The following is a 23,096-nucleotide window of genomic DNA, read 5'->3' on the forward strand; positions in this document are numbered from 1 at the left end:
ACTAAAGTGATTTTAGACGGGGAAAAAAGTGTGTGCAGTGTATGTGTTTATGTGTGTGTGGACGTGTTTGAACTGTACACATTTACAAATGTGACAAGAATTATAATCTAGAATGGAGAAGGAAATTTGAGAAATGGAAACAAACTAAGGAATCCAGTTACTTAACCACAAATCATCCATCTGACGAACGAGAATAAGAACTATCCATTCAACCAACTAGTAAAAACAGGCAAGTGTCAAATGTCAGAATACTTACAGGTAATTATCAATTAGATATTTAGATAAACTAACACACACAAAAAATGTGTGTGTGTGTGTGTGTGTGTGTGTGTGTGTGTGTGTGTCTGTCTGTCTGTCTGTCTGTCTGTCTATTTCTCTGTGTATGACGGTGTATGTCTGTGTGTGTGTGTGTGTGTGTGTGTGTGTGTGTGCCATGGTATGGGTGCGTGTGTGTGTGCCCTTGTATGTGTGCGTGTGTGTCAGTGTGTGTGTGAGAGAGAGAGAGAGAGAGAGAGAGAGAGAGAGAGAGAGAGAGAGAGAGAGAGAGAGAGAGAGAAAGAGAGAGAGAGACAGACAGACAGACAGACAGACAGACAGACAGACAGAGATTGAGATGGTTTATTCATAAGTCCATGGCCCCTCAGAAGGGGGTGTACATGAACATAACAAAAATGTATTCAAATGTTTATGTTACATATGCACATCGTCTTTTAAATGCTTTGTAGAGATAAACAACCAACTGCTTTATAATGCGTTCTTTTGTTGATGACAACAATACAATCAGTTTGACTAAACATGGATCTTTTGTATATTTCTCAGTCTGGTATAAACTGATCTCTAATATCACTCAATCCAGGACAAGAAAGTACAAGTGAAATGAATTTCGTCTTCTTTTGAAGATTTACATATTGGAAATTTCTAATTTCTAGCGTATGTCTGTCGATAGAGATTATAATAGACAAATATATCAGAAATACCAGACCTAAATTTTGTCATTATGCGCTTCAAATGTCTGTCAACATGCATAGACATATAAGTTGGCACACAACGTATATGACAAAACATTCTGTAAAAATTAAATTTTTCACTTTGCTGAACATGGCAATTCCAATTTTACCACCAACAATCAATTATTCTTTCGCAAAATGTTTGAACAAAACCATTTATATCTTCGACACCTTGATTTATCCAAACATAACCAAACCCAAATTCATACAAAATAATTCTCACATTTGACGCCCAGTTTCTCTTATCTTTATCGTCTAATTCTAACAACATTTTAAAAGCCTTTTGTGGCAGCCTTTGCCTATCCATTTGAGTTAATTTTAACCAATATTTCAACTTGTGCACTTCACTTTAAAAAGCACTGATATAGGGTATCCAGCTGTTTCACCATACACAAAATCGTTAGGTGTTTGTGGCGATACTCCAAGAAATTTCTTAAGAGCGAAAAGATGGATTTTCTCACAGTGTGCAGCAGCAGGATAAAGGCCCCATATTTCAGCGCCATATTGTACTATGCGATGGGGTTCAGTTGGATCTGACCATCGAATCATTTCAAAAACAACATGAGAGATTTGTTATTTAACAAAGACAGTTAGCGGACAGGCAGACAGACAGACAGACAGAGACACTGCAGACAGACAGACAGACAGACAGAGACAGACAGACAGACCGCGGCAGACAGACGGACGGACAGACAGACAGGTCGGCAGGTAGCGGACAGGCAGACAGACAGACAGAGAGAGAGAGACAGAGACAGACAGACAGACAGACAGACAACCCGGAGAGAGAGCTTGCGTGTGCACTGCAGGTGCCTTTGCGTCAGTGTGTTTGGGTTTGTCAAAGCCACATATGTTTTGCCACGGTTTGCCAGGTTGTTTCAAGTTGCTGCTGTTGCGCGTTGTCGTTGTTTTTGTTAGTGTTAAAGTTCAGATCTGCGTGTGAACATTTGCTACAAGGATTTTGGTCGGTTCCTTCTTGGGTCTTCTGTCCATATCAAGCGCAAGAATAGCATGATCTTCATCGTGTGGGAAAAACCACACAAAGACTATATACACAGAAACACATGAAGTGCCAGCGACACTATTTGCAGGTTGAGTTCCTTGCAAAGCTGCTGTACATATATTCGCTGAGATGAACCTCTCGCAATATTATATTGCGTGTCTTGGGTCCTGTGTTTATAATGCTTTTCATTGTTTTGCTGCTGTTAACTAGTGAAATACTCGAATAAATCGGAATTTGAAGATTGCACGGCAAACGCGTGAATGGTAAACTATATATATTTATTCCAAAGACCGGCTTCCCATCCTAGTTACCGACTTAGCAACAGTCTTGTTTACAAACCTGTCATATTCGTGCACCTTGAAACGAAAGTTAACTATTGCATAAAATTTCATGCGAACAGAAGCATAAAGTTGTTTTCGAGACAAAAAGATTCTTTGTTGTGTTGATATTCCCTACAACCAAACGTGCAAAGCCATTTTAGAGTTGTGTATAAATTTGCGACCTATGTTTTGATGCGGAGTATTCATCGCCGTGAATTATTGAGACATCACACGTGTGGAAGATGTCACAAATAACGGTAAGCAAAACTTTGATCACATGTCTTCACTGTTACTACAAAATGCGATGTCACTGAATAGCATACTTAGAATAGTATGCTGTCCACAATACTTAGGCCTTTCCGACATACCGCAACATCAAAATGATAACAATTATCATGTGTGACGTTACAGAAAAAAGTGAATTGTACATCAAACGCAGAATAAAACGGCAATTATTAAATGACTTAAGTTATGAAGTATGCACCCCAATTCCACTTTTGCTGGTGACACTTCATCAACAGAGCCAAACAGATCGGCCAGAATGATTCACTTAAAGATGTCCACAGTATTCTAGCTTTAACTGCTGTGATTAATCCTTTTAAAAAAATGAAAATGTGATGTCTACCTCAAGACATGTATATATTACATATATATATATATATATATATATATATATGTATATGCATCACATTATGCATACTGTATATATACTTATGTGCATGATATAGTTGTCATTCACAATCAAGGCTGCACTAGAGGACTACATGCATCACCAAATTCTGACAAGATTAATGGCCACAACCACTTAATTAATGACATGTCAACACAGCCTAACACAGTCTTTCTCTGTCTCTGTCTCTCTCTCTCTTCACTCAGTCTCTCTCTCACTCTTTCTCATTCACTCCCCATTCCTCCCCATCTCCTTCTCTTTGTCTATCATACTTATGCACTGTGCATGTTGTGCTATGGGAGCATGTGCCAAGTGGTTTAAGCATTGGACTTTCAATCTGAAGGTCCCGGGTTCGAATCACGGTAACGGCGCCTGCTGGGTAAAGGGTGGAGATTTTTCCGATCTCCCAGGTCAACATATGTGCAGACCTGCTAGTGCCTGAACCCCCTTCGTGTGTATATGCATGCAGAAGATCAAATACGCATGTTAAAGATCCTGTAACCCATGTCAGTGTTCGGTGGGTTATGGAGACACAAAAATACCCAGCATGCTTGAACCACAACAGAGTCATTGGCAAGTCAATGTTGGTCGTGTAACGGAAAAAAGAAGAAGAATGTGTTTATATGAATTTACTGTGCATTTGTATGTGTTTGTCAATTTGAAAATGATTGAGTATATTAACAAAATGGTAAACAAAAAGTACAGAGAAATGTACCTATAACTTTTAATGAAGAGAGGGGGGTAGGAGTTTTGCCTTGCCTTCAGATTCTGTTATCAATGCTTTGTCTGAACTTTGGAGGAAAAGGAACAATGAGCAATGCCTGAATAGTTCAGGTCTGTGACATTCATAGGTAAACAGGCAAACACTTAAATGGAATGAGGGAAATTCTGTTAGACATATAGACAGAGAGTTTGATATGTTTTCTGTCACCCAAATGGAACTGATAAGAGAAATTGAAGATGTTATTCAGGGCAGGGTTGCTTGAGCATTTTTTGCAGTGCTAAGTTTGCTTGTTATTAAAAATGTTCCTGGGTCTTTGGAATTAGTGTAGATTTAGGACACTCTTTACACCAAGCAAACATAGCACTGCAAAGATTGCTCATACAGCACACTCCAGGTATACTGCCGTTCATTCATGATCATGTCATTTAGATATATCTTTTACAATTTGCATGCAAGGCTGTTTTATTTTTTCAGAAGGAGGGCATGCCAAGATGGGTGAGACGCAGAATGGTGAGGTGGCCATGTTGCCACTGATTCATCATTCTTTGTGCTCATAAACCAGAACCAGTGGTACAAGACCCATCAGGCTGCCCCTTTTTCTTTTTATTCCACATAATAATTGACTTTTGTGGAACTAAGTGGTGAGTAGGGGCAGGATGGTTCGACTGACTGCAGAGCTGATGGCCAAAAGCTCTTCAGGCTATACCAAAAAGAAAAAGGAAGAGTCAGCTCAGAGTTTTGCAAAACGACTGACCCATCTTTACCTGGAAAGCAAAGGCATCACTGAAGTGGTAAGGTTTGAAAAGTAGTTTGTGTGTGTGTGTGTGTGTGTGTGTGTGTGTGTGTGTGTATGATTGTATTTGTGTGTGTTTGTGTATGTCAGTGTGTTTGTGTGTGTGTGTGAGTGAAACAGAAAATGATATGTGCGTATCTATGTGAATGGCAGCTGTGAGTTTGGATATGTGGATTGTTGTATGTATTCACTCTTGTGTGTATGTTTAAGCATTATATCTATATATCTGTCTATCTATCTATATTTATATAGCAGCAGAGAGAGAGAGAATAGTAAAATCATCCACACACATGCATAAAAAAAAAAAAACCGACAAAGAAGAACCAGTGCATACATGAATACATAGAACCATACATACATACATGCATGCATGCATGCATGTATACATACATGCATGCATACATACAACACACACACACACACACACACACACACACACACACTCACACATCCATCCATCCTTGCATACATGCACACATATATCCATCCATACATACAAACAAACAAGTTGCAGCCCTTGGTCATAGTTTAAAGAGAATGAGATTATTAAAATGCTTTTGTTAAAAAACTAACACAATTTTTTGAAGAATATAGAATTAGAAATGAAGAACTCTGTGGGGAATAGTGAGGTTTAAAGAACTATTCTGAATTTGTTTGAGAGGCATGTTTCTGTGTTTCTCATCAGTGCTGTCAACCACATCATGTCCTGGAAATAAACTTAATGGTTCAGATTGTGTGTGTGTGTGTGGTGTGTGTGTGTGTGTGATGACCTGACAAATGACAGGTAAAACAACACGCTGATGACTAGTAATGTCAACAGAGTGATGACCTGGCGTTGTGCCGAAACCTTGTGGTGCTGTATCTCTACGACAATCAACTGACTGAGGTGCCATGTTTAAACTTCAACTGCAGCCTGACTCACCTGTATCTTCAGAACAACAGCATCATCAAGATCACCAACCTCTCTGCTCTCACCAAACTGTCCAAACTGTAAGTGACACTGCTGCCAGTTTAGTTCAAGTGGATAGGCTCTTCCCAAGAGTTGATTAGTTGGTCAAGTGAAAGTGACCAACACAGTTACTTTGGATATCTGGTTGATTGATCAGTGGCTTTGTTGGATGTTTAACTGATTGGTTGATTGCTTAGTAGCTGCATGGGTAGATGGTTGGTCAGGTGGCTGATTTGTTGGTTTATTGGCTCCTATGGTTTGACTGGTTGCTGATGTAAGGATGTGACAAGTTGGGTTAAATGACAAGCTGACTGGGTGGTTGCTGAGACTGGCAGGGTGGATAATCAGCGAATGGATTGGTTTATGTTGAGATGGACAGTTAGAGCATATACTGGAATGTTTGTCTCATTGATTGCCTGTCTTCTGCCACCTTCTCCTCTCTCTCTCTCTCTCTTTCCCTGTAGCTGCCTGTCTTGAATTTATGAATGAAATGGGTAGAGAGTGAGTAAGAGAGAGAGAATTTTCTGTACTGATATGACAAAGACATAGCACATAAAATGCTTTGATCAATCATTCATGTGTGCATGCATGCAGCATTGCTGAATCATCTGTTATTAAGACATGGTGCTATTTTCCTCGTGTGAATATCTTTCACATTGTAAATGGTATATTCTTTTGTATTTTCTTTCCTTTTTATTTATTTATATCATATTTTATTTCGTTTCATTTTCTCTGTGTGTGTGTGTGTGTGTGTGTGTGTGTGTGTGTGTGTATTGTCCGCTGTGTGGTTTCTACGCCAGGTACCAGAAGCTGGAGCACATTAAAAAAGTTATTTCAAAGGGAAAGTGTGGTTTCTACGCCAGGTACCAGAAGCTGGAGCACATTAAAAAAGTTATTTCAAAGTGAAAGTGTGGTTTCTACACCAGGTACCAGAAGCTGGAGTACATTAAAAAAGTTATTTCAAAGTGAAAGTGTGGTTTTTACGCCAGGTTCCAGAAGCTGGAGTACATTAAAAAAAGTTATTTCAAAGTGAAAGTGTGGTTTTTACGCCAGGTACCAGAAGCTGGAGCACATTAAAAAAGTTATTTCAAAGTGAAAGTGTGGTTTTTACGCCAGGTACCAGAAGCTGGAGGACATTAAAAAAGTTATTTCAAAGTGAGTGTGGTTTTTACGCCAGGTACCAGAAGCTGGAGCACATTATAAAAGTTATTTCAAAGTGAAAGTGTGGTTTTTACGCCAGGTACCAGAAGCTGGAGCACATTAAAAAAGTTATTTCAAAGTGAAAGTGTGGTTTCTACGCCAGGTACCAGAAGCTGGAGCACATTAAAAAAGTTATTTCAGAGGGAAAGTGTGGTTTCTACGCCAGGTACCAGAAGCTGGAGCACATTAAAAAAGTTATTTCAAAGTGAAAGTGTGGTTTTTACGCCAGGTACCTGGGTGGGAACTGCATCACTGTGGTTGAAGGACTGGAGAAGCTGGAGCAGCTTCAGGAGCTGCATGTGGAGCACCAGCACTTGCCGCCAGGGGAACAGCTGCTCTTTGACCCACGCTGCCTGCAGGCTCTGTCTGTGAGTCTGTGTGCTTTTCTGCTGCTTCCTTTCGTTTTGCGTTGTATTGCATATTACTTTTTGTCACAACACATTTGTCTCTAAGTGCAACATTTGTCTCTAAGTGCAATTTGGGCTGCTCTCCTTAGGGAGAGCATGTCACTACAACGCAGTGTCACCAGCTATTTTTTGTTTTTGCTGTCTGCTTGTGTATTTGATTTGCTCTCAAACTGGATTTCTCTACAGAATTTTGTCAGGGACAACCCTTTTGTTGCCATGAGTTTTTGCTTTTTTTCGTTGTTGTTTTTCATGTACTAAATGCATCCTGCATACTTGACCTCAGTTTATTGTCTCATCCAAATGGCTAGCATCCAGACCACCACTCAAAATCTAGTGGAGGTGGAGAAAATTCTGGCAGCTTCAGGATTCGATATTGTACCCTCAGATTCCTTCACATCCAAGGCAGATGCACTGGATGGTGGATTTATCCTTTTCCTGCTCTTTTTGGTGTGTCTGTATGTATGTGTGTATTTTTTCTCTTTTCTCCAAGTAACATTGTATTCAAGAGAAGGAACATCCCAGGCGCTACAGCCGAGTGGTTAAAGCATCAGACTTTCAATCTGAGGGTCATGGGTTCGAATCTTGGTAATGGGGCCTGGTGGGTAAATGGTTGAGATTTTTCTGCTCTCCCAGGTCAACATATGTGCAGACCTGCTAGTGCCTGAACACCCTTCATGTGTATACACATGCAGCAGATCAATTATGCATGTTAAAGATCCTGTAGTTCATGTCAGTGTTTGGTGGGTTAAGGAAACAAGAACATACCCAGCATGCATACCCCCGAAAGTGGAGTATGGCTTTTCACATGGCAGGGTAAATAAACAAAACAGTCATACATGTAAAATGTTATATGTCTGTCTAAATGTGTATGTGTGTGTGTGCCTGAAATCTGATTGAATGATGCAGGAAACGAATGATGAGAGCCCAATGGGCTCTACCCAGGTAGGCAGCCTTTTGTGCAAATGACCCCCGAGTTTATAAAGCACTCTGACCCCAAGGGTAGGCACTATATAAATATCTACATTATTCATTTTCCCCATATTCCTGCACATGGTTGTATCGAGTGTTGGCCTAGAGGTAACGCATCTGCCTAGGAAGCGAGAGAATCTGAGCGCTCTGGTTCAAATCACATCGGCAGTCGCCAGTACTTTCTCCCCCTCCACTAGACCTTGAGTGGTGGTCTGGACGCTAGTCATTCCGATGAGACGATAAACCGAGGTCCCGCGTGCAGCATACATTTAGCGCACGTAAAAGAACCCATGACAGCAAAAGGGTTGTCCCTGGCAAAATTCTGTAGAAAACTCCACTTTGATAGGAGAAGAAAAAAAAATTACAGGCAGAAAAACATGCAAAAAAAAGGGTGGCGCTGTCAGTGTAGCGAAGTGTTCTCCCTGAGGGAGAGCAGCCCGAATTTCACCCAGAGAAATCTGTTGTGACAAAAAAGAGTGATACAAATAAATGTGCGCACTGTACCCCCCTAGGGTCACCTGGAGGTGCTGAACGTCTCGGGCAACAACCTGGAGTCGCTGAGCGACCTGAGGGACCTGCGCAGCCTGACCCAGCTCTTTGCCGCCGACAACCAGCTGAACGACATGCGGGACCTCTCCCAGCTGCTGGCCACCTGGACCCGCCTCTGGCGCCTGGAGCTGGTGGGCAACCCCCTATGCCACAAGCCCAAGTACAAGGACCGCATCATCGTCATGTGTAGAAAGCTAGGTGGGTGTGGGGGTGGGTGTATGTGTGTTTATGTGCTGTGTGTGTGTGTGTCTTTGTGTGTGTATGTGTGTGTGTGTGTGTCTTTTTGGTGTGTGTTTATGGTGAGCTGCTGGGCAACCCCTTGTGCCACAAGCCCAAGTATAAGGACCGCATCATCATCATGTGCAGAAAGCTAGGTTTGTGGGAGTGTGGTGTGTGTGGGGGGGGGGTAGGGGGGGGGGGGGGGAGGGGGGGAGGTTGGCCTTATTGGTGTGTGTGTGTGTGTGTGTTTGGTATGTGTTTTTGGTGAGCTGCTGGGTAACCCCTTGTGCCACAAGTCTAAATACAAGGACCACATCATCATCATGTGTAGAAAGCTAGGTATGTGTATGTTGTGTATGGGGGCGGGGGGTCTTTTTGGTGTGTATTTTGGGTGAACTGCTGGGCAACCCCTTCTGCCACAAGCCCAAGTACAAGGACCGCATCATTGTCATGTGTAGAAAGCTAGGTGTGTGTGTGTGTAGGGGTGGGGGGTCTTTGTGGTGAATGTTTTTGGTGAGGTACTGGGCAACCCCCTGTGCCACAAGCCTAAATACAAGGAAGGCATCATCGTCATGTGTAGAAAGTAAGGTGTGTGGCTGTGTCTTTTTGTGTGTGTGTTTTTGGTGAGTGTGTGTGTGTTTGGTGTGGGTGTGTCTTTTTCGTGTGTGTGGATGTGGTGTGTGTGTCTTTTTCGTGTGTGTTTTTGATGAGTGTATGTGTGTTTGGTGTGTGTGTGTGTGTGTGTGTATGTGTGTGTGTTGTGTTGATGATGCACCTTTATGTTTGCTGCCCTGTGTGTGAGTCCATGTGGATGTGGATGTGTATGTGAGTGTATTCTTGTATGGGTATGGGAAATATATCACAATGAATCAGTGTCTGTGCATATATGCATGTATGCTTTTTTCATAATCTCTATATGAGTTATTAGATATACCATTAAATTAACAGACCTTATAAAATCACTACATCAAGGAATTATTTTATGAAGTAAATCAAATCCATGAGATAAATGTTTGACATCACTGTGACGCTGAATGCTACATCAGGTCTAACACTGTAAGTGCTGTGCATCTCGACAGGAATGCTGGACGGGAAAGAAATCACAGACACCGCCCGGCAGTTTCTGAGGAACTGGCATGAAATAAGGGAAACCAACAAGAAGAAGCGAGACGAAATCACAAGACAGCAGTCTTTTCTGACAGAAGGTACAGGGCGTAACCTTGTTTGATGAATTTGTGTTCACACACAAAACTTCATAAAAGCATTTGCTCCAGAGAGATTTCCTTAGTGGCTGTGTGGCTTGATTGGTGCTTGTGTGTATATATGTGTATTGTATGTGTGTGTTTGTGTGTTTATGTGTGTGTGTGTGTGTGTGTGTGTCTTCTGCATAAATTCTTTGGAAGTGTGCCAGTACAACAACGGCAAATTCTGTAAAGTCAGCCTCTGTGTTGAACTGCTCAGCACTCATGGGCTGCTGACAAGGAAGCTGTGGGTTTGAACCCTTCCCAAGGTATAGCACTGAGGGTCTTCAGCACCCTCCTGGCTCCTGCCAAGAGCTGAGCGGGCCATGGGACCAGGTTGTCAGACTGGGACCACACCGTTTAGTGTCATCCACTTGATGGGTACATCTTTGAGAAGGTTGCTTAGATTTCATGAACAGCACTGTAGGTGTCTGTATCTCTCTGGACTGAGTGACACTGTGCAGGGTTTCCAGTACAGAGAGGGACATTTGTTCAGTCTTCTTCAGCTACAAAGTAACTGTTACCACTGAGCTCAGCAAGTAGTGTTCTGTGTTGGCTGAATCAGGATATGCACCATTTAACACTGATGATGTGGCATTACAGTATCGGCATCATATTAGCATTATGTACTTCCAGCAGGGGAAAAAATCAACACTGATAAAGGGTAGGGGGTGAGGGTGGTGGTGGTTCTGCATTGTTATCATTTGTGTAAACGTTTTGTGTCAAATGAACATATAAAGACATCATATGCTTTGACTGATATCATTTATGTGCAGGACTTGCATCATTTACAAACGTCATATGTATGCTCTCTGGTCCATTCCACAATGTCATTCAAAACACTGTGCAAAAATAAATAAATAAATAAATAAAGCTGGGGGATAACCAAGACAGTAGGATGTACTGAGATAGCAAATTACAGATTGAAAATAACACCTCTCCCCTTCATGTCACTCAAGATTCATTGTACTGCACATGTACACACGTGTGAGTCTGCATGCTTTGCTACCTCCTTGAAACTGAAACTGGCCCACACACATGTTTTTTTCAGTGGGTGGTGGGATTAAAGGTTCCAAAGGGCATGAGCTGCCTCCAGTAAGTGCTCCCAACCGTGTCTCCAGTGGCATCTCAGGCTACCTCATGCCAGGTGAGTTGAAATCATTGCTGGCTGTTGAAGTGGCGAGCTTATAAAATAATGTAGGAACTGTGCCAGTGTAAAGATTTAAACTTTTCACGTAACTATTCATTCAATTAACATCTCTTAGATTCTTCAGTAAATAGCTTCCTTTTTTTCTGTTTTACTCAAATCTCTACTTTAGAAATAAAAGAGTATATCACTCAAATAAATAGAACTCTGTCACCGTGTTTGTGTATTGTGTGACTGTCAGCACAAAAACCAGACAGCTGTCAGTTCTAGGACACTGCACTGTTGCATGTTTTATTGGCAGCACACCTTTCGAAGCTTTTCGTTCATTGTTGGGTGTGATGGTGTCGAGTGTGAAGCAAGGTGAGTTAGGAGCAAGGCCAGTGTTGGAAGCATCCAGCAGTCAGGCAGAAGAGGGAGAGGGAACAGAGAAAAGAAAAGCCATCTTCATTTCGGCTTTCATATCCATACTGTGGGACGCTTACCACTCAGGTACATACCGTAAAAATTGGGCTGTTTAGGGCATTGTTATGTAATCCGCATCCCCTAAATTTTTTAAAGATTGGGAATTTATTCACACTTAAACTGCAGTGGTTTATAAGCCGCAAATGTTAGACAAAAAAAAAAAAGTGCAAAAACCAATGGCCAGTTCAGTCTCCTTCAGTTGGAAAGCTGCATGGTAAGGGTTGCTTCATGTTTTCAGCATGATGGAAGTTGTCTGAGCCAGGGTGATCACCTGAATGCTTCATGTGCGTAAAGGCCATGTGTAACTTTGGAGTGAAAAATTTGATCATTTAACACTAGCACACTTTTACAGAGAGTTTTTAATTCACGAAGCGTCAGAACCAGTTTCGAAAGCTAACGTGAATTTGAAAATAGACTGGAGACTGATGGCAACACTTGATTTGACATGAACATGTCAGTGGGAAAACCCACACAACTTCAGAAAAATCCACAAGCAAGCTGTGTCATGATTTTAGCCACAGGGGTCATAGTTGAAGGGGAAAGTTGTGGCTGATGGTCCGAATTTTATGGTGCTTGTTCTTAACTGTGTGCCTATAAACATGATCTGCCAAGACAGCACCACACAGTGACACTCAGACACTACAGGTGCCATTTTGCACCAAACATGTCAGGCAGCTATTATATTCAGTGTGTGTTTTTCTTTCTTTTCTTTTTTTTTTTAAAGGGGGACTGGGGTGATTTTTTTGTTTCTTTGTTTTGTTTCGTTTTGTTGTGGTCATTGGCCTGCATGAGACAGTAGATGGGCAGTTAACCAAGAGTGTGCACTGTGCTGTCATTAATTGCCCAGGATGCATTGCTTCCCTTGAATGTAGAAGATTGCATCCCCTTGAATTGTGCCCTCTCTTCATTGCATGGTTTCACAAAACATGGTATTTGCTTCTTCACTATATAGTTGAGATCAGGTAGCATTCAGTGATCACAAGATGGAGGATTTGTATCAAATCTGAGAGGAATATATATGTTTGTGCTGTGCAGAACACACACACACACACACACACACACACACACACACACACACACACACACACACACACTCCCTCTTTGTCTCAGTCTTTCTCCCTCCTGTCTCTCTCTCTCTCTCCCGCATCTCTCTTTCTCTCTCTCACTGTTTCTCACTCTCTCTCTTTCTCAGTGTCTCTCTCTCTCTCATCATTTCTGTCTGTGTTTGCAGGTTTGCCTCGCAAGGAGTTTGAGGACATTCTGTCACGCAACAGCTCTGGAGATTCCAGAGCCTCCTCCAAGCCTCGCAGTGGCATACTGGGCGCCAAGTAAGAAACTGTGACGGTTTTAGTTGGTTCATTGCTGAAGACTGAATATGGATACATATTTGTAGTAAAAAAAAAATTCCCTTGCTTAGGATCAGAAGTTTCAACTTTCTTGTACATTCCAGTGGTTTCCCACCGCCTTCAACAGCAGGAGTGATACAGGAAGTTGAAACTTTGGATTCTGAGAAAAGGAATCTTTTGACCGTTAGTTGGTGGGTTGTGGTACAGGTGTGTGTGTAGGCTAGTGAATACCTCAGCTACACCGTTGGGGTGTAGTCTTCGATGGTCTCGTGTTAGTCTTGGTTGGTTTTAGTGACCAGGTTGGGTTACAGTTATAATCTTTGGACTCAAGAGTACACTGCTCAAACTGTCACCAGCAAAATGTAGATTTGTTTATGTTTGTTGTAATATTATGGCCTTATTTGGATATGAATTTGTCTTTAAGACAACAGAAATTCAAAGTGTATTACTATATGTAATTGTTTAAAACCTCTTAAAAAGTGAATTTTGAAAATATTTTGACATTTGGATTTTATTAGAAAAAGGCAACATTCACACACATGATGATATGGTCTTATATGAATACAGATCATTCTCATTTTGATTATTGTTATTGTGTACACATATACTGTCATTGATGTGACAAAGTATGTTTTGATTCAAACACATGTACACATATATAAAAACATGCATGCACACTACCATGCACACACACACACACACACACACACACACATTGACACTCTCATTGGGTAGCTGGCAACGTTACATGCATTTAATTTATGTTGTTTTGATAGAATAGCATAAAAAATACATGTGCAAATTATTCTGCTTTGCCTCATTCATGTTTGATTTGACAAAAGGTTGAGTTGGGTGTGTTACAGCAGTTAAATTGGCTTTCCTTTCTAGTGTTGTGTATAATTTTTCTGTTTCAGTGTATGCGTGTGTGTGTGTGTGTGTGTGTGTGTGTGTGTTCTGCCTTCCAGTCACAATTGCATCCACCCACATTCATACACTTAGTGTTTTTCCAGCTTTTCATTCTCTAAGGAGAAAAAATGTTGTTGTTTTTTTTTAAAAAGGGTCTCTGTTGTGCAATTTATGTTTAGATACATGTGTCTCAAAACATTCATCATTCATGAAATATATCAGAGCATGTGAACATATGTTGCTGTCATCTTGCCACAGTTAATGCCATTTTGTACTCTCTGCCATTCCTGAAGAAGTGATGTATACTGTGGTAACTGTGTTCAATAAGTGGACCTTCTTTGCGTTGATAAAGTGACATGTACTGTGGTAACTGTGTTCAATAAGTGGACCTTCTTTGCGTTGATAAAGTGACATGTACTGTGGTAACTGTGTTCAATAAGTGGACCTCCTTTGCGTTGATAAAGTGACATGTACTGTGGTAACTGTGTTCAATAAGTGGACCTTCTTTGTGTTGATAAAGTGACATGTACTGTGGTCTGTGTTCAATAAGTGGACCTACCTCTTTGTACTGTCTTCAGAGGTAGTCACTTGTCAGCTACAGAATAGGCCAAGGTAAAAGCATGTGGTTCATTGCTTATTTTAACCCATTCCCACTGCTGTTTGACTGATCAAAAGATTTTTTTTAAAAGGAAAAAAAAAGGGTTGTGCCTTCAGGTTGTGCCTTCAGGATCTTGCAAACATACAAATAAGTAATACAAATAAGTCAGAAAAGGTGGAAAATGAATTGAAAATGAATTAAAAAGATCAAAAAGGAGTTGATGATGAATGAGGCTTTGTGGACAGACATGTGTTGTATGTGTCATATTTTTTTATGAAATTATAAAAAAAAAAAATAATAATAATAAGAGAGAGAGAGAGAGAGAGAGAGAAGACAAGCTCATTAGATATTTTGGTTCAGCAGTTTTTATTGTTCATTAGATGTTTTTGATCATTTCAGGGTAAAGGTGTTTTTTGATGTTTTTTGATGTTGTTTTTTTAAGTTCTTGTTAACTTATGACATAAAATATTGTGCCTGAATAAGCTTTAACCATGTGATTGAATGAATACAAAGATTAAGAAAGCAAAACATCCTCCAAATTTCACTGCAGGTTTACCTTTCTGCTGCACACTTGTATGTTTGCCAAATCCTGAAGTCATTTGTTTGTGTTCCAAGCACCACACCAACTGGAAGTGACTGGTGATCACGTAATTGGGAATCCTGGAATTTCAACCCCAAAATGGAATTAATATACAGCACATGCACATGCACATGCACATGAATGCACACACACACACAGAGAAATGCTCACACATGCATGAATTAGTGCAATCACATACACATGCTTGCACACACACACACACACACACACACACACACACACACACACACAGAAATGCTCACACATGCATGAATTAGTGCAACCACATACACATGCATGAATTAGTGCAACCACATGCACATGCTTGCACACACACATACACAGAGAAATGCTCACACATGCATGAAATAGTGCAATCACATACACGCTTGCACGTGGACACACACGCACACACGCACACACACACACACACACACACACACCACACAGAGAAATGCTCAGGCATGCATAAATTAGCCGCAACCACATACACATGTTTGCACGCACGCACACACACACACACACACCACACACACACACATCAGTGAGATAGCTCTGTGTTTGTTTTTGTTTTGTTTTTGTTTTTTTATGGGGATTTGTTGTAATAGTCATATCACAGTTTATGATTTGATATTTAGGTCAAAGTGAACCACCCACACACTCACGCACGCACACATGCACACATGCACTATACATCTCTCTCACACACACAACAGGTTTGGAATGAAATCATTGTCATAAAACCCAGCAGTAGTGTGAAATGGGGAGAGAGGTTGCCTTGGCTGGTGTTTTGTTTGTTGTCTTTGTTTTCGTTATCGTCAGTTGATATGCAGTGTTTGCTTGGGATCTTAAAGTTTAGCTCTGAGGTTCCATATTCACATTCTTTTTGTTTCGAAAAATGAATGATGTTTGTACTGTCTTTAATATATGACATCTTATTACAATTTGAAGAAATATGGTCGCACAGCAGATATTCTGTTTCATATTTGTGGTCTCATTCAGTGTTGCCTACTTCTCTTTTTGATCAATGAATAGTATGGACAGTAACTTGCTGTTTAATATTGAGGCCTGTCTGTTTGTTTGTTACTTTGAGTGCTCTATCCCATTGTATGACATTCATCCTGCCATGAGTGTCTTTCTTTCCAGCCGATGAAAGGAATGACTGAATCTACAACAAAGTTGGTTTGATTTGGTCTCTTAGTGGCATCTATTTCTTCATGTGTGTTGTAGTGTGTGTGTATGTGTAGTGTGTAGTGATATAATGTGAAATTGCTGTATATGAATTGTCATAATACAGACAAGTTCAAGGCTTTAAAAACACGGAGTATACGCAACAGGCTCTACCTGGTTGAGCAAAGTGACTTACATGGGGTACACATTTGTATTCTGTAAGCACGTCACTTGCAATTGATATGAAGTGACGGCATGTGGTAACTGTTTCAATAAGTGGACCTTCTTTGCGTTGATAAATGGGTTACTGTGGTAACTGTGTTCAATAAGTGGACCTCTTTGTGAAAAGTGACGTGTACTGTGGTAACTGTGTTCAATAAGTGGACCTTCTTTGATGTTGATAAAGTGACGTGTACTGTGGTCTGTGTTCAATAAGTGGACCTTCTTTGTGTTGATAAAGTGACGTGTACTGTGGTCTGTGTTCAATAAGTGGACCTTCTTTGTGTTGATAAAGTGACATGTACTGTGGTAACTGTGTTCAATAAGTGGACCTTCTTTGTGTTGATAAAGTGACGTGTACTGTGGTAACTGTGTTCAATAAGTGGACCTTCTTTGCGTTGATAAAGTGACATGTACTGTGGTCTGTGTTCAATAAGTGGACCTTCTTTGTGTTGATAAAGTGACGTGTACTGTGGTCTGTGTTCAATAAGTGGACCTTCTTTGCGTTGATAAAGTGACCTGTACTGTGGTAACTGTGTTCAATAAGTGGACCTTCTTTGTGTTGATAAAGTGACGTGTACTGTGGTCTGTGTTCAATAAGTGGACCTTCTTTGTGTTGATAAAGTGACGTGTACTGTGGTAACTGTGTTCAATAAGTGGACCTTCTTTGCGTTGATAAAGTGACATGTACTGTGGTAACTGTGTTCAATAAGTGGACCTCCTTTGTGTTGATAAAGTGACATGTACTGTGGTCTGTGTTCAATAAGTGGACCTTCTTTGTGTTGATAAAGTGACGTGTACTGTGGTCTGTGTTCAATAAGTGGACCTTCTTTGTGTTGATAAAGTGACGTGTACTGTGGTCTGTGTTCAATAAGTGGACCTTCTTTGTGTTGATAAAGTGACATGTACTGTGGTAACTGTGTTCAATAAGTGGACCTCCTTTGTGTTGATAAAGTGACATGTACTGTGGTAACTGTGTTCAATAAGTGGACCTTCTTTGTGTTGATAAAGTGACATGTACTGTGGTAACTGTGTTCAATAAGTGGACCTTCTTTCCATTGATAAAGTGACCTGTACTGTGGTAACTGTGTTCAATAAGTGGACCTTCTTTGTGTTGATAAAGTGACGTGTACTGTGGTAACTGTGTTCAATAAGTGGACCTTCTTTGTGTTGATAAAGTGACGTGTACTGTGGTAACTGTGTTCAATAAGTGGACCTTCTTTGTGTTGATAAAGTGACGTGTACTGTGGTAACTGTGTTCTGTAAGTGGACCTTCTTTGCGTTGATAAAGTGACATGTACTGTGGTAACTGTGTTCAATAAGTGGACCTCTTTTGTGTTGATAAAGTGACGTGTACTGTGGTAACTGTGTTCAATAAGTGGACCTACCTTCTTTGTACTGTCTTCAGAGGTAGTCACTTGTCAGCTACAGAATAGGCCAAGGTAAAAGCATGTGGTTCATTGCTTATTTTAACCCATTCCCACTGCTGTTTGACTGATCAAAAGATTTTTTTTTAAAGGAAAAAAAAAGGGTTGTGCCTTCAGGTTGTGCCTTCAGGATCTTGCAAACATACAAATAAGTAATACAAATAAGTCAGAAAAGGTGGAAAATGAATTGAAAATGAATTAAAAAGATCAAAAAGGAGTTGATGATGAATGAGGCTTTGTGGACAGACGTGTGTTGTATGTGTCATATTTTTTTATGAAATTATAAAAAAATAAAATAAAATAATAAGAGAGAGAGAGAGAGAGAGAGAGAGAGAGAGAGAGAGAAGACAAGCTCATTAGATATTTTGGTTCAGCAGTTTTTATTGTTCATTAGATGTTTTTGATCATTTCAGGGTAAAGGTGTTTTTTGATGTTTTTTGTTGTTGTTTTTTTAAGTTCTTGTTAACTTATGACATAAAATATTGTGCCTGAATAAGCTTTAACCATGTGATTGAATGAATACAAAGATTAAGAAAGCAAAACATCCTCCAAATTTCACTGCAGGTTTACCTTTCTGCTGCACACTTGTATGTTTGCCAAATCCTGAAGTCATTTGTTTGTGTTCCAAGCACCACACCAACTGGAAGTGACTGGTGATCACGTAATTGGGAATCCTGGAATTTCAACCCCAAAATGGAATTAATATACAGCACATGCACATGCACATGAATGCACACACACACAGAAATGCTCACACATGCATGAATTAGTGCAATCACATACACATGCTTGCACACACACACACACACACACACACACACACACACACACACACACACACAGAAATGCTCACACATGCATGAATTAGTGCAACCACATACACATGCATGAATTAGTGCAACCACATGCACATGCTTGCACACACACATACACAGAGAAATGCTCACACATGCATGAAATAGTGCAATCACATACACGCTTGCACGTGGACACACACACACACACGCACACACGCACACACACACACACACACACACACACAGAAATGCTCAGGCATGCATGAATTAGCGCAACCACATACACATGTTTGCACGCACGCACACACACACACACACACACACACACACACACACACACACACATCAGTGAGATAGCTCTGTGTTTGTTTTTGTTTTGTTTTTGGTTTTTTTATGGGGATTTGTTGTAATAGTCATATCACAGTTTATGATTTGATATTTAGGTCAAAGTGAACACACACACACACACACGCACGCACACATGCACACATGCACATACATGCTCTCTCACACACACACAGGTTTGGAATGAAAATCATTGTCATAAAAACCAGCAGTAGTGTGAAATGGGGAGAGAGGTGCATTGGCTGGTGTTTTGTTTGTTGTCTTTGTTTTCGTTATCGTTCAGTTGATTATGCAGTGTTTGCTTGGGATCTTAAAGTTTAGACTCTGAGTCCATATTCACATTCTTTTCTTTTGCGAAACAACATGAATTGATGTTTGTCCTTCTTTATATATATATATATATATATATATATATATATATATATATATATATATATATATATATATATATACATATATACAATTTGAAAGCAAATATGAGTCTGCACAGCAGATATTCTGTTTCATTATTTGTGGTCCTCATTCAGTGGTCTCGCCCCTCCACTGTCTCTCTCTTTGATTCGTCATTGATAGTATGGACAGTAATTGTCTCGTTTAATATCTGAGGCCTGTCATGGGTTTTTTTCGTTCCCTTTGAGTGCTTCATTCTCCCCATCTGTACTGACCATTCCCACTCCTGCCATCGAGTTGTCTTTCCTTTTCTCAGCACCAGAAGAGACAAAAATGACCTGAATCTTCAACAAAAGTTTGTTTGATTTGGTCTCTTAGTTGTGCGTCTTATTTCTTTCATGTGTGTGTGTGTGTGTGTGTGCATGTGTATGTGTGTAAGAGAGAGATAATGATGATAAATGGCTGCTAATATAACATCTGTCTTCAATCACAGACCAAGCTCAAAGTGCTTTAAAAACACGGGAGTCATTAGCACAACAGGCTGCCTACCTGGGTATAGCCAACTGACTGCTTCCATTGGGCGCTCATCATTCATTTGTCATTCAGTCAAGTTTCAGTCACTTGCACATTGTATATGAACTACCCCGCCATGTGGGCAGCCATACTCTGTTCTTTTTCGGTGGGAAGGGGGTGGGGGTGGGTGGGGGTTATTGTTTACATATCTGTAATACGTTTGTTTGTTCTCCATGAGCAGTCCTCTGTGTCGCCTCTTACCTATCATTCTTACCTGTCTGGAGTATGTCCCAGAGTTGTATTGCAAATAGGACAATCATAATGGTAAAAACTTCTGCCAATATAGCTTTCTGTGCAAGTTCTTTTTTTTTCTGTCTTAAAGAAACAGTTGAGCTGATTTAATTAGCTAGCCATTGATTTGGTGTCTTTTATTCCACAGATTGCCTGCTATTGACAATAATCGATTTCTGAGCGTACTGACACCTCGACTTAATATCGACAAAGGCTATCTATGAATGAGGCCTGTACTGCTGTAAGCCTGATGTGCTCTTGCCGCATGTTGTATTCTCATAGACTTTTTTTTCATCTTTTGGTATTTGCCTGAGACTTACCTCCTTTTTTTTTTTAACGTGTTTGCTTTTTACCTGTAATGTGCCTGTGAATATTTCATTTCACACTCAGACACACACACAGAGACTCACACTCAGACACACACACACACACACACACACACACACACACACACACACACACACACACACACACACACATATGTGCGCAGGGGCATGCATGTGTGCACTTGCACTTTTATCTTGCCTTTCTCCAGTTAAGTTCCCTTTAAACCCCTTTTCTCAATTCTCTCTCTGGTTTTTCATGCACTCTGTCACATTTTTGTCACAGTTTGTTTATGCTGTTGATTAAATAAACATCTTTTCACGTAAACAAAGTGGATCTGAATATCACCAGAAATGATTTGTACCCTTTGGAACTGTCCTGTTCATTTTCACACAGATGAAGTTTCTACTTTTAGATCACCAAATTTCCCCTTTTGTTTTTATCTTACCTGTGTGTAGCTTTACGTGTGGAAATGGAGCTTTTGATTCAATATTTGCGCGTGTTAATAATTGATGGCAGTGGTATTTTGATTGTAAAGGCGTGAGTTAGTAGTAGTTTGTGTGTGTGTGTGTGTGTGTGGTGTGTTTTTTTTTTTACTTATTAATCCAGTTTTGTTTTTCTTTCTCTGTTTCTCTCTGTCTCTGTATGACTCTCTTACTTTCTCTCTCTCTCTCTCTCTCTCTCTCTCTCTGTCTCTCTCTCTCTCTCCCCCACACCCCCCTGCACCCCAACTACCCCTGCACCCCCCCTCAGCTCCCATTAACCCTCACCATCTCCTCTCTCTGTCTTTCCCTTCTTACTTTTGCCCCACATTCTTTGGGCATGTTGGATGACCAAAACACGTCTTTCTCTTGCAGCGTAGCTTGTACAAGAGTACATGCCATAGAAAGATCACAATGATTTTTATGTATTCACATTGGCTCGAATGTGTCCAGTTTTGTCTTTAATTGGAACGTGTCCAGTTTTGTCTTTCAATGTTCTAAACCCTCTGTAAGTGTGAGTGATCATAACTATCTGTTGATTATCAAGTATCAACATTATGGGGAGTGTTCAGTTTTCTGGCTGTTGTATGAAATTCTCATTTGATTTTAACAGTGCTTATTGATATCAGATGAACAGTCTCTTATCATGAAGAGGAAAAGGGTTACCACAGAACACCACTGACTTTGCACAGTGTTTCAAATCAACGAAACTGTCTTCTGGTGTAAAGGACTTGGCAAACTGAAGAATAACAGAATCATAACTTCTTTTTTTTAAAAACAAACGAAAAAAAAACAACATGGGGATAGGGTTCACATACAAAAAAAACTCTTGCAGAGACACTAGCAACAGCACCAGGATACACTGAGTAAATAGGCATTATGATAAAGCATCATGAATAGTCATTATGATAAAATAGTCATTATGATAAAGCATCATGAATAGTCATTATGATAAAGTATCATGAATAGTCATTATGATAAAATAGTCATTATGATAAAGCACCATAAATAGTCATTATGATAAAGCATCATGAATAGTCATTATGATAAAGCATCATGAATAGTCATTATGATAAAGCATCATGAATAGTCATTATGATAAAGCACCATAAATAGTCATTATGATAAAGCATCATGAATAGTCATTATGATAAAATAGTCATATGATAAAGCATCATGAGTAGTCATTATGATAAAGCATCATGAATAGTCATTATGATAAAGCATCATGAATAGTCATTATGATAAAGCATCATGAATAGTCATTATTAAAGCATCCATTATGATAAAGCATCATGAATAGTCATTATGATAAAGCATCATAAACAGTCATTATGATAAAGCATCATCATGAATAGTCATTATGATAAAGCATCATAAATAGTCATTATGATAAAGCATCATAAATGGACATTATGATAAAGCATCATGAACAGTCATTACGATAAAGCATCATGAATAGTCAGTATGGTAAAGCATCATAAATAGTCATTATGATAAAGCATCATGAATAGTCATTATGATAAAGCATCATGAATAGTCATTGTGATAAAAAATAGTCATTATGATAAAGCATCATGAATAGTCATTATGATGAAGCATCATAAATAGTCATTATGATAAAGCATCATGAATAGTCATTATGATAAAGCATGATGAATAGTCATGATGATAAATAAATAGTCATTATGATAAAGCATGATGAATAGTCATTATGAAAAAGCATCATGAATAGTCAGTATGATAAAGCATCATGAATAGTCATGATGATAAATAAATAGTCATTATGATAAAGCATGATGAATAGTTATTATGATAAAGCATGATGAATAGTCAGTATGATGAAGCATCATGAATAGTCAGTATGATAAAGCATCATGAATAGTCATTATGATAAAGCATAATAAATAGTCATTATGATAAAGCATCATGAATGGCAGTAAGGCAAAGGGCAGAATGTGAGGGTTGTTTGTAATGAACACGCAGGATCGATGTCTCTGTTCATTGTGTACATTTTACAATGCACCCAAAATCCATACCCGTGTAATATG

At 39.8% G+C, this 23,096-nt stretch overlaps 1 protein-coding gene across 3 annotated transcripts in view; it reads left to right on the forward strand.

The window, feature by feature from the left end:
• Positions 1–2,183: 2,183 nt before the first annotated feature.
• The window catches only part of LOC143294909 (protein phosphatase 1 regulatory subunit 42-like), a 29,445-nt gene continuing 8,532 nt past the window's right edge, over positions 2,184–23,096 (forward strand). For 2 of the 3 annotated variants that reach the window (XM_076606426.1, XM_076606428.1), the window contains exons 1-8: positions 2,184–2,584; positions 4,196–4,512; positions 5,335–5,504; positions 6,893–7,031; positions 8,552–8,786; positions 9,887–10,012; positions 11,100–11,195; positions 12,889–12,985. In XM_076606426.1, coding sequence (XP_076462541.1) covers positions 4,378–4,512; positions 5,335–5,504; positions 6,893–7,031; positions 8,552–8,786; positions 9,887–10,012; positions 11,100–11,195; positions 12,889–12,985 — 998 coding nt within the window. In that variant the 5' untranslated portion in view covers positions 2,184–2,584; positions 4,196–4,377. Of the gene's footprint in view, positions 2,585–4,195; positions 4,513–5,334; positions 5,505–6,892; positions 7,032–8,551; positions 8,787–9,886; positions 10,013–11,099; positions 11,196–12,888; positions 12,986–20,387; positions 20,481–23,096 lie in introns of all 3 variants that reach the window. The other variant, XM_076606427.1, reaches the window with a different exon arrangement.

Source organism: Babylonia areolata, chromosome 20 (genome assembly GCF_041734735.1).
Source record: "Babylonia areolata isolate BAREFJ2019XMU chromosome 20, ASM4173473v1, whole genome shotgun sequence".
Taxonomy (NCBI): Eukaryota; Metazoa; Mollusca; class Gastropoda; order Neogastropoda; family Buccinidae; genus Babylonia; species Babylonia areolata.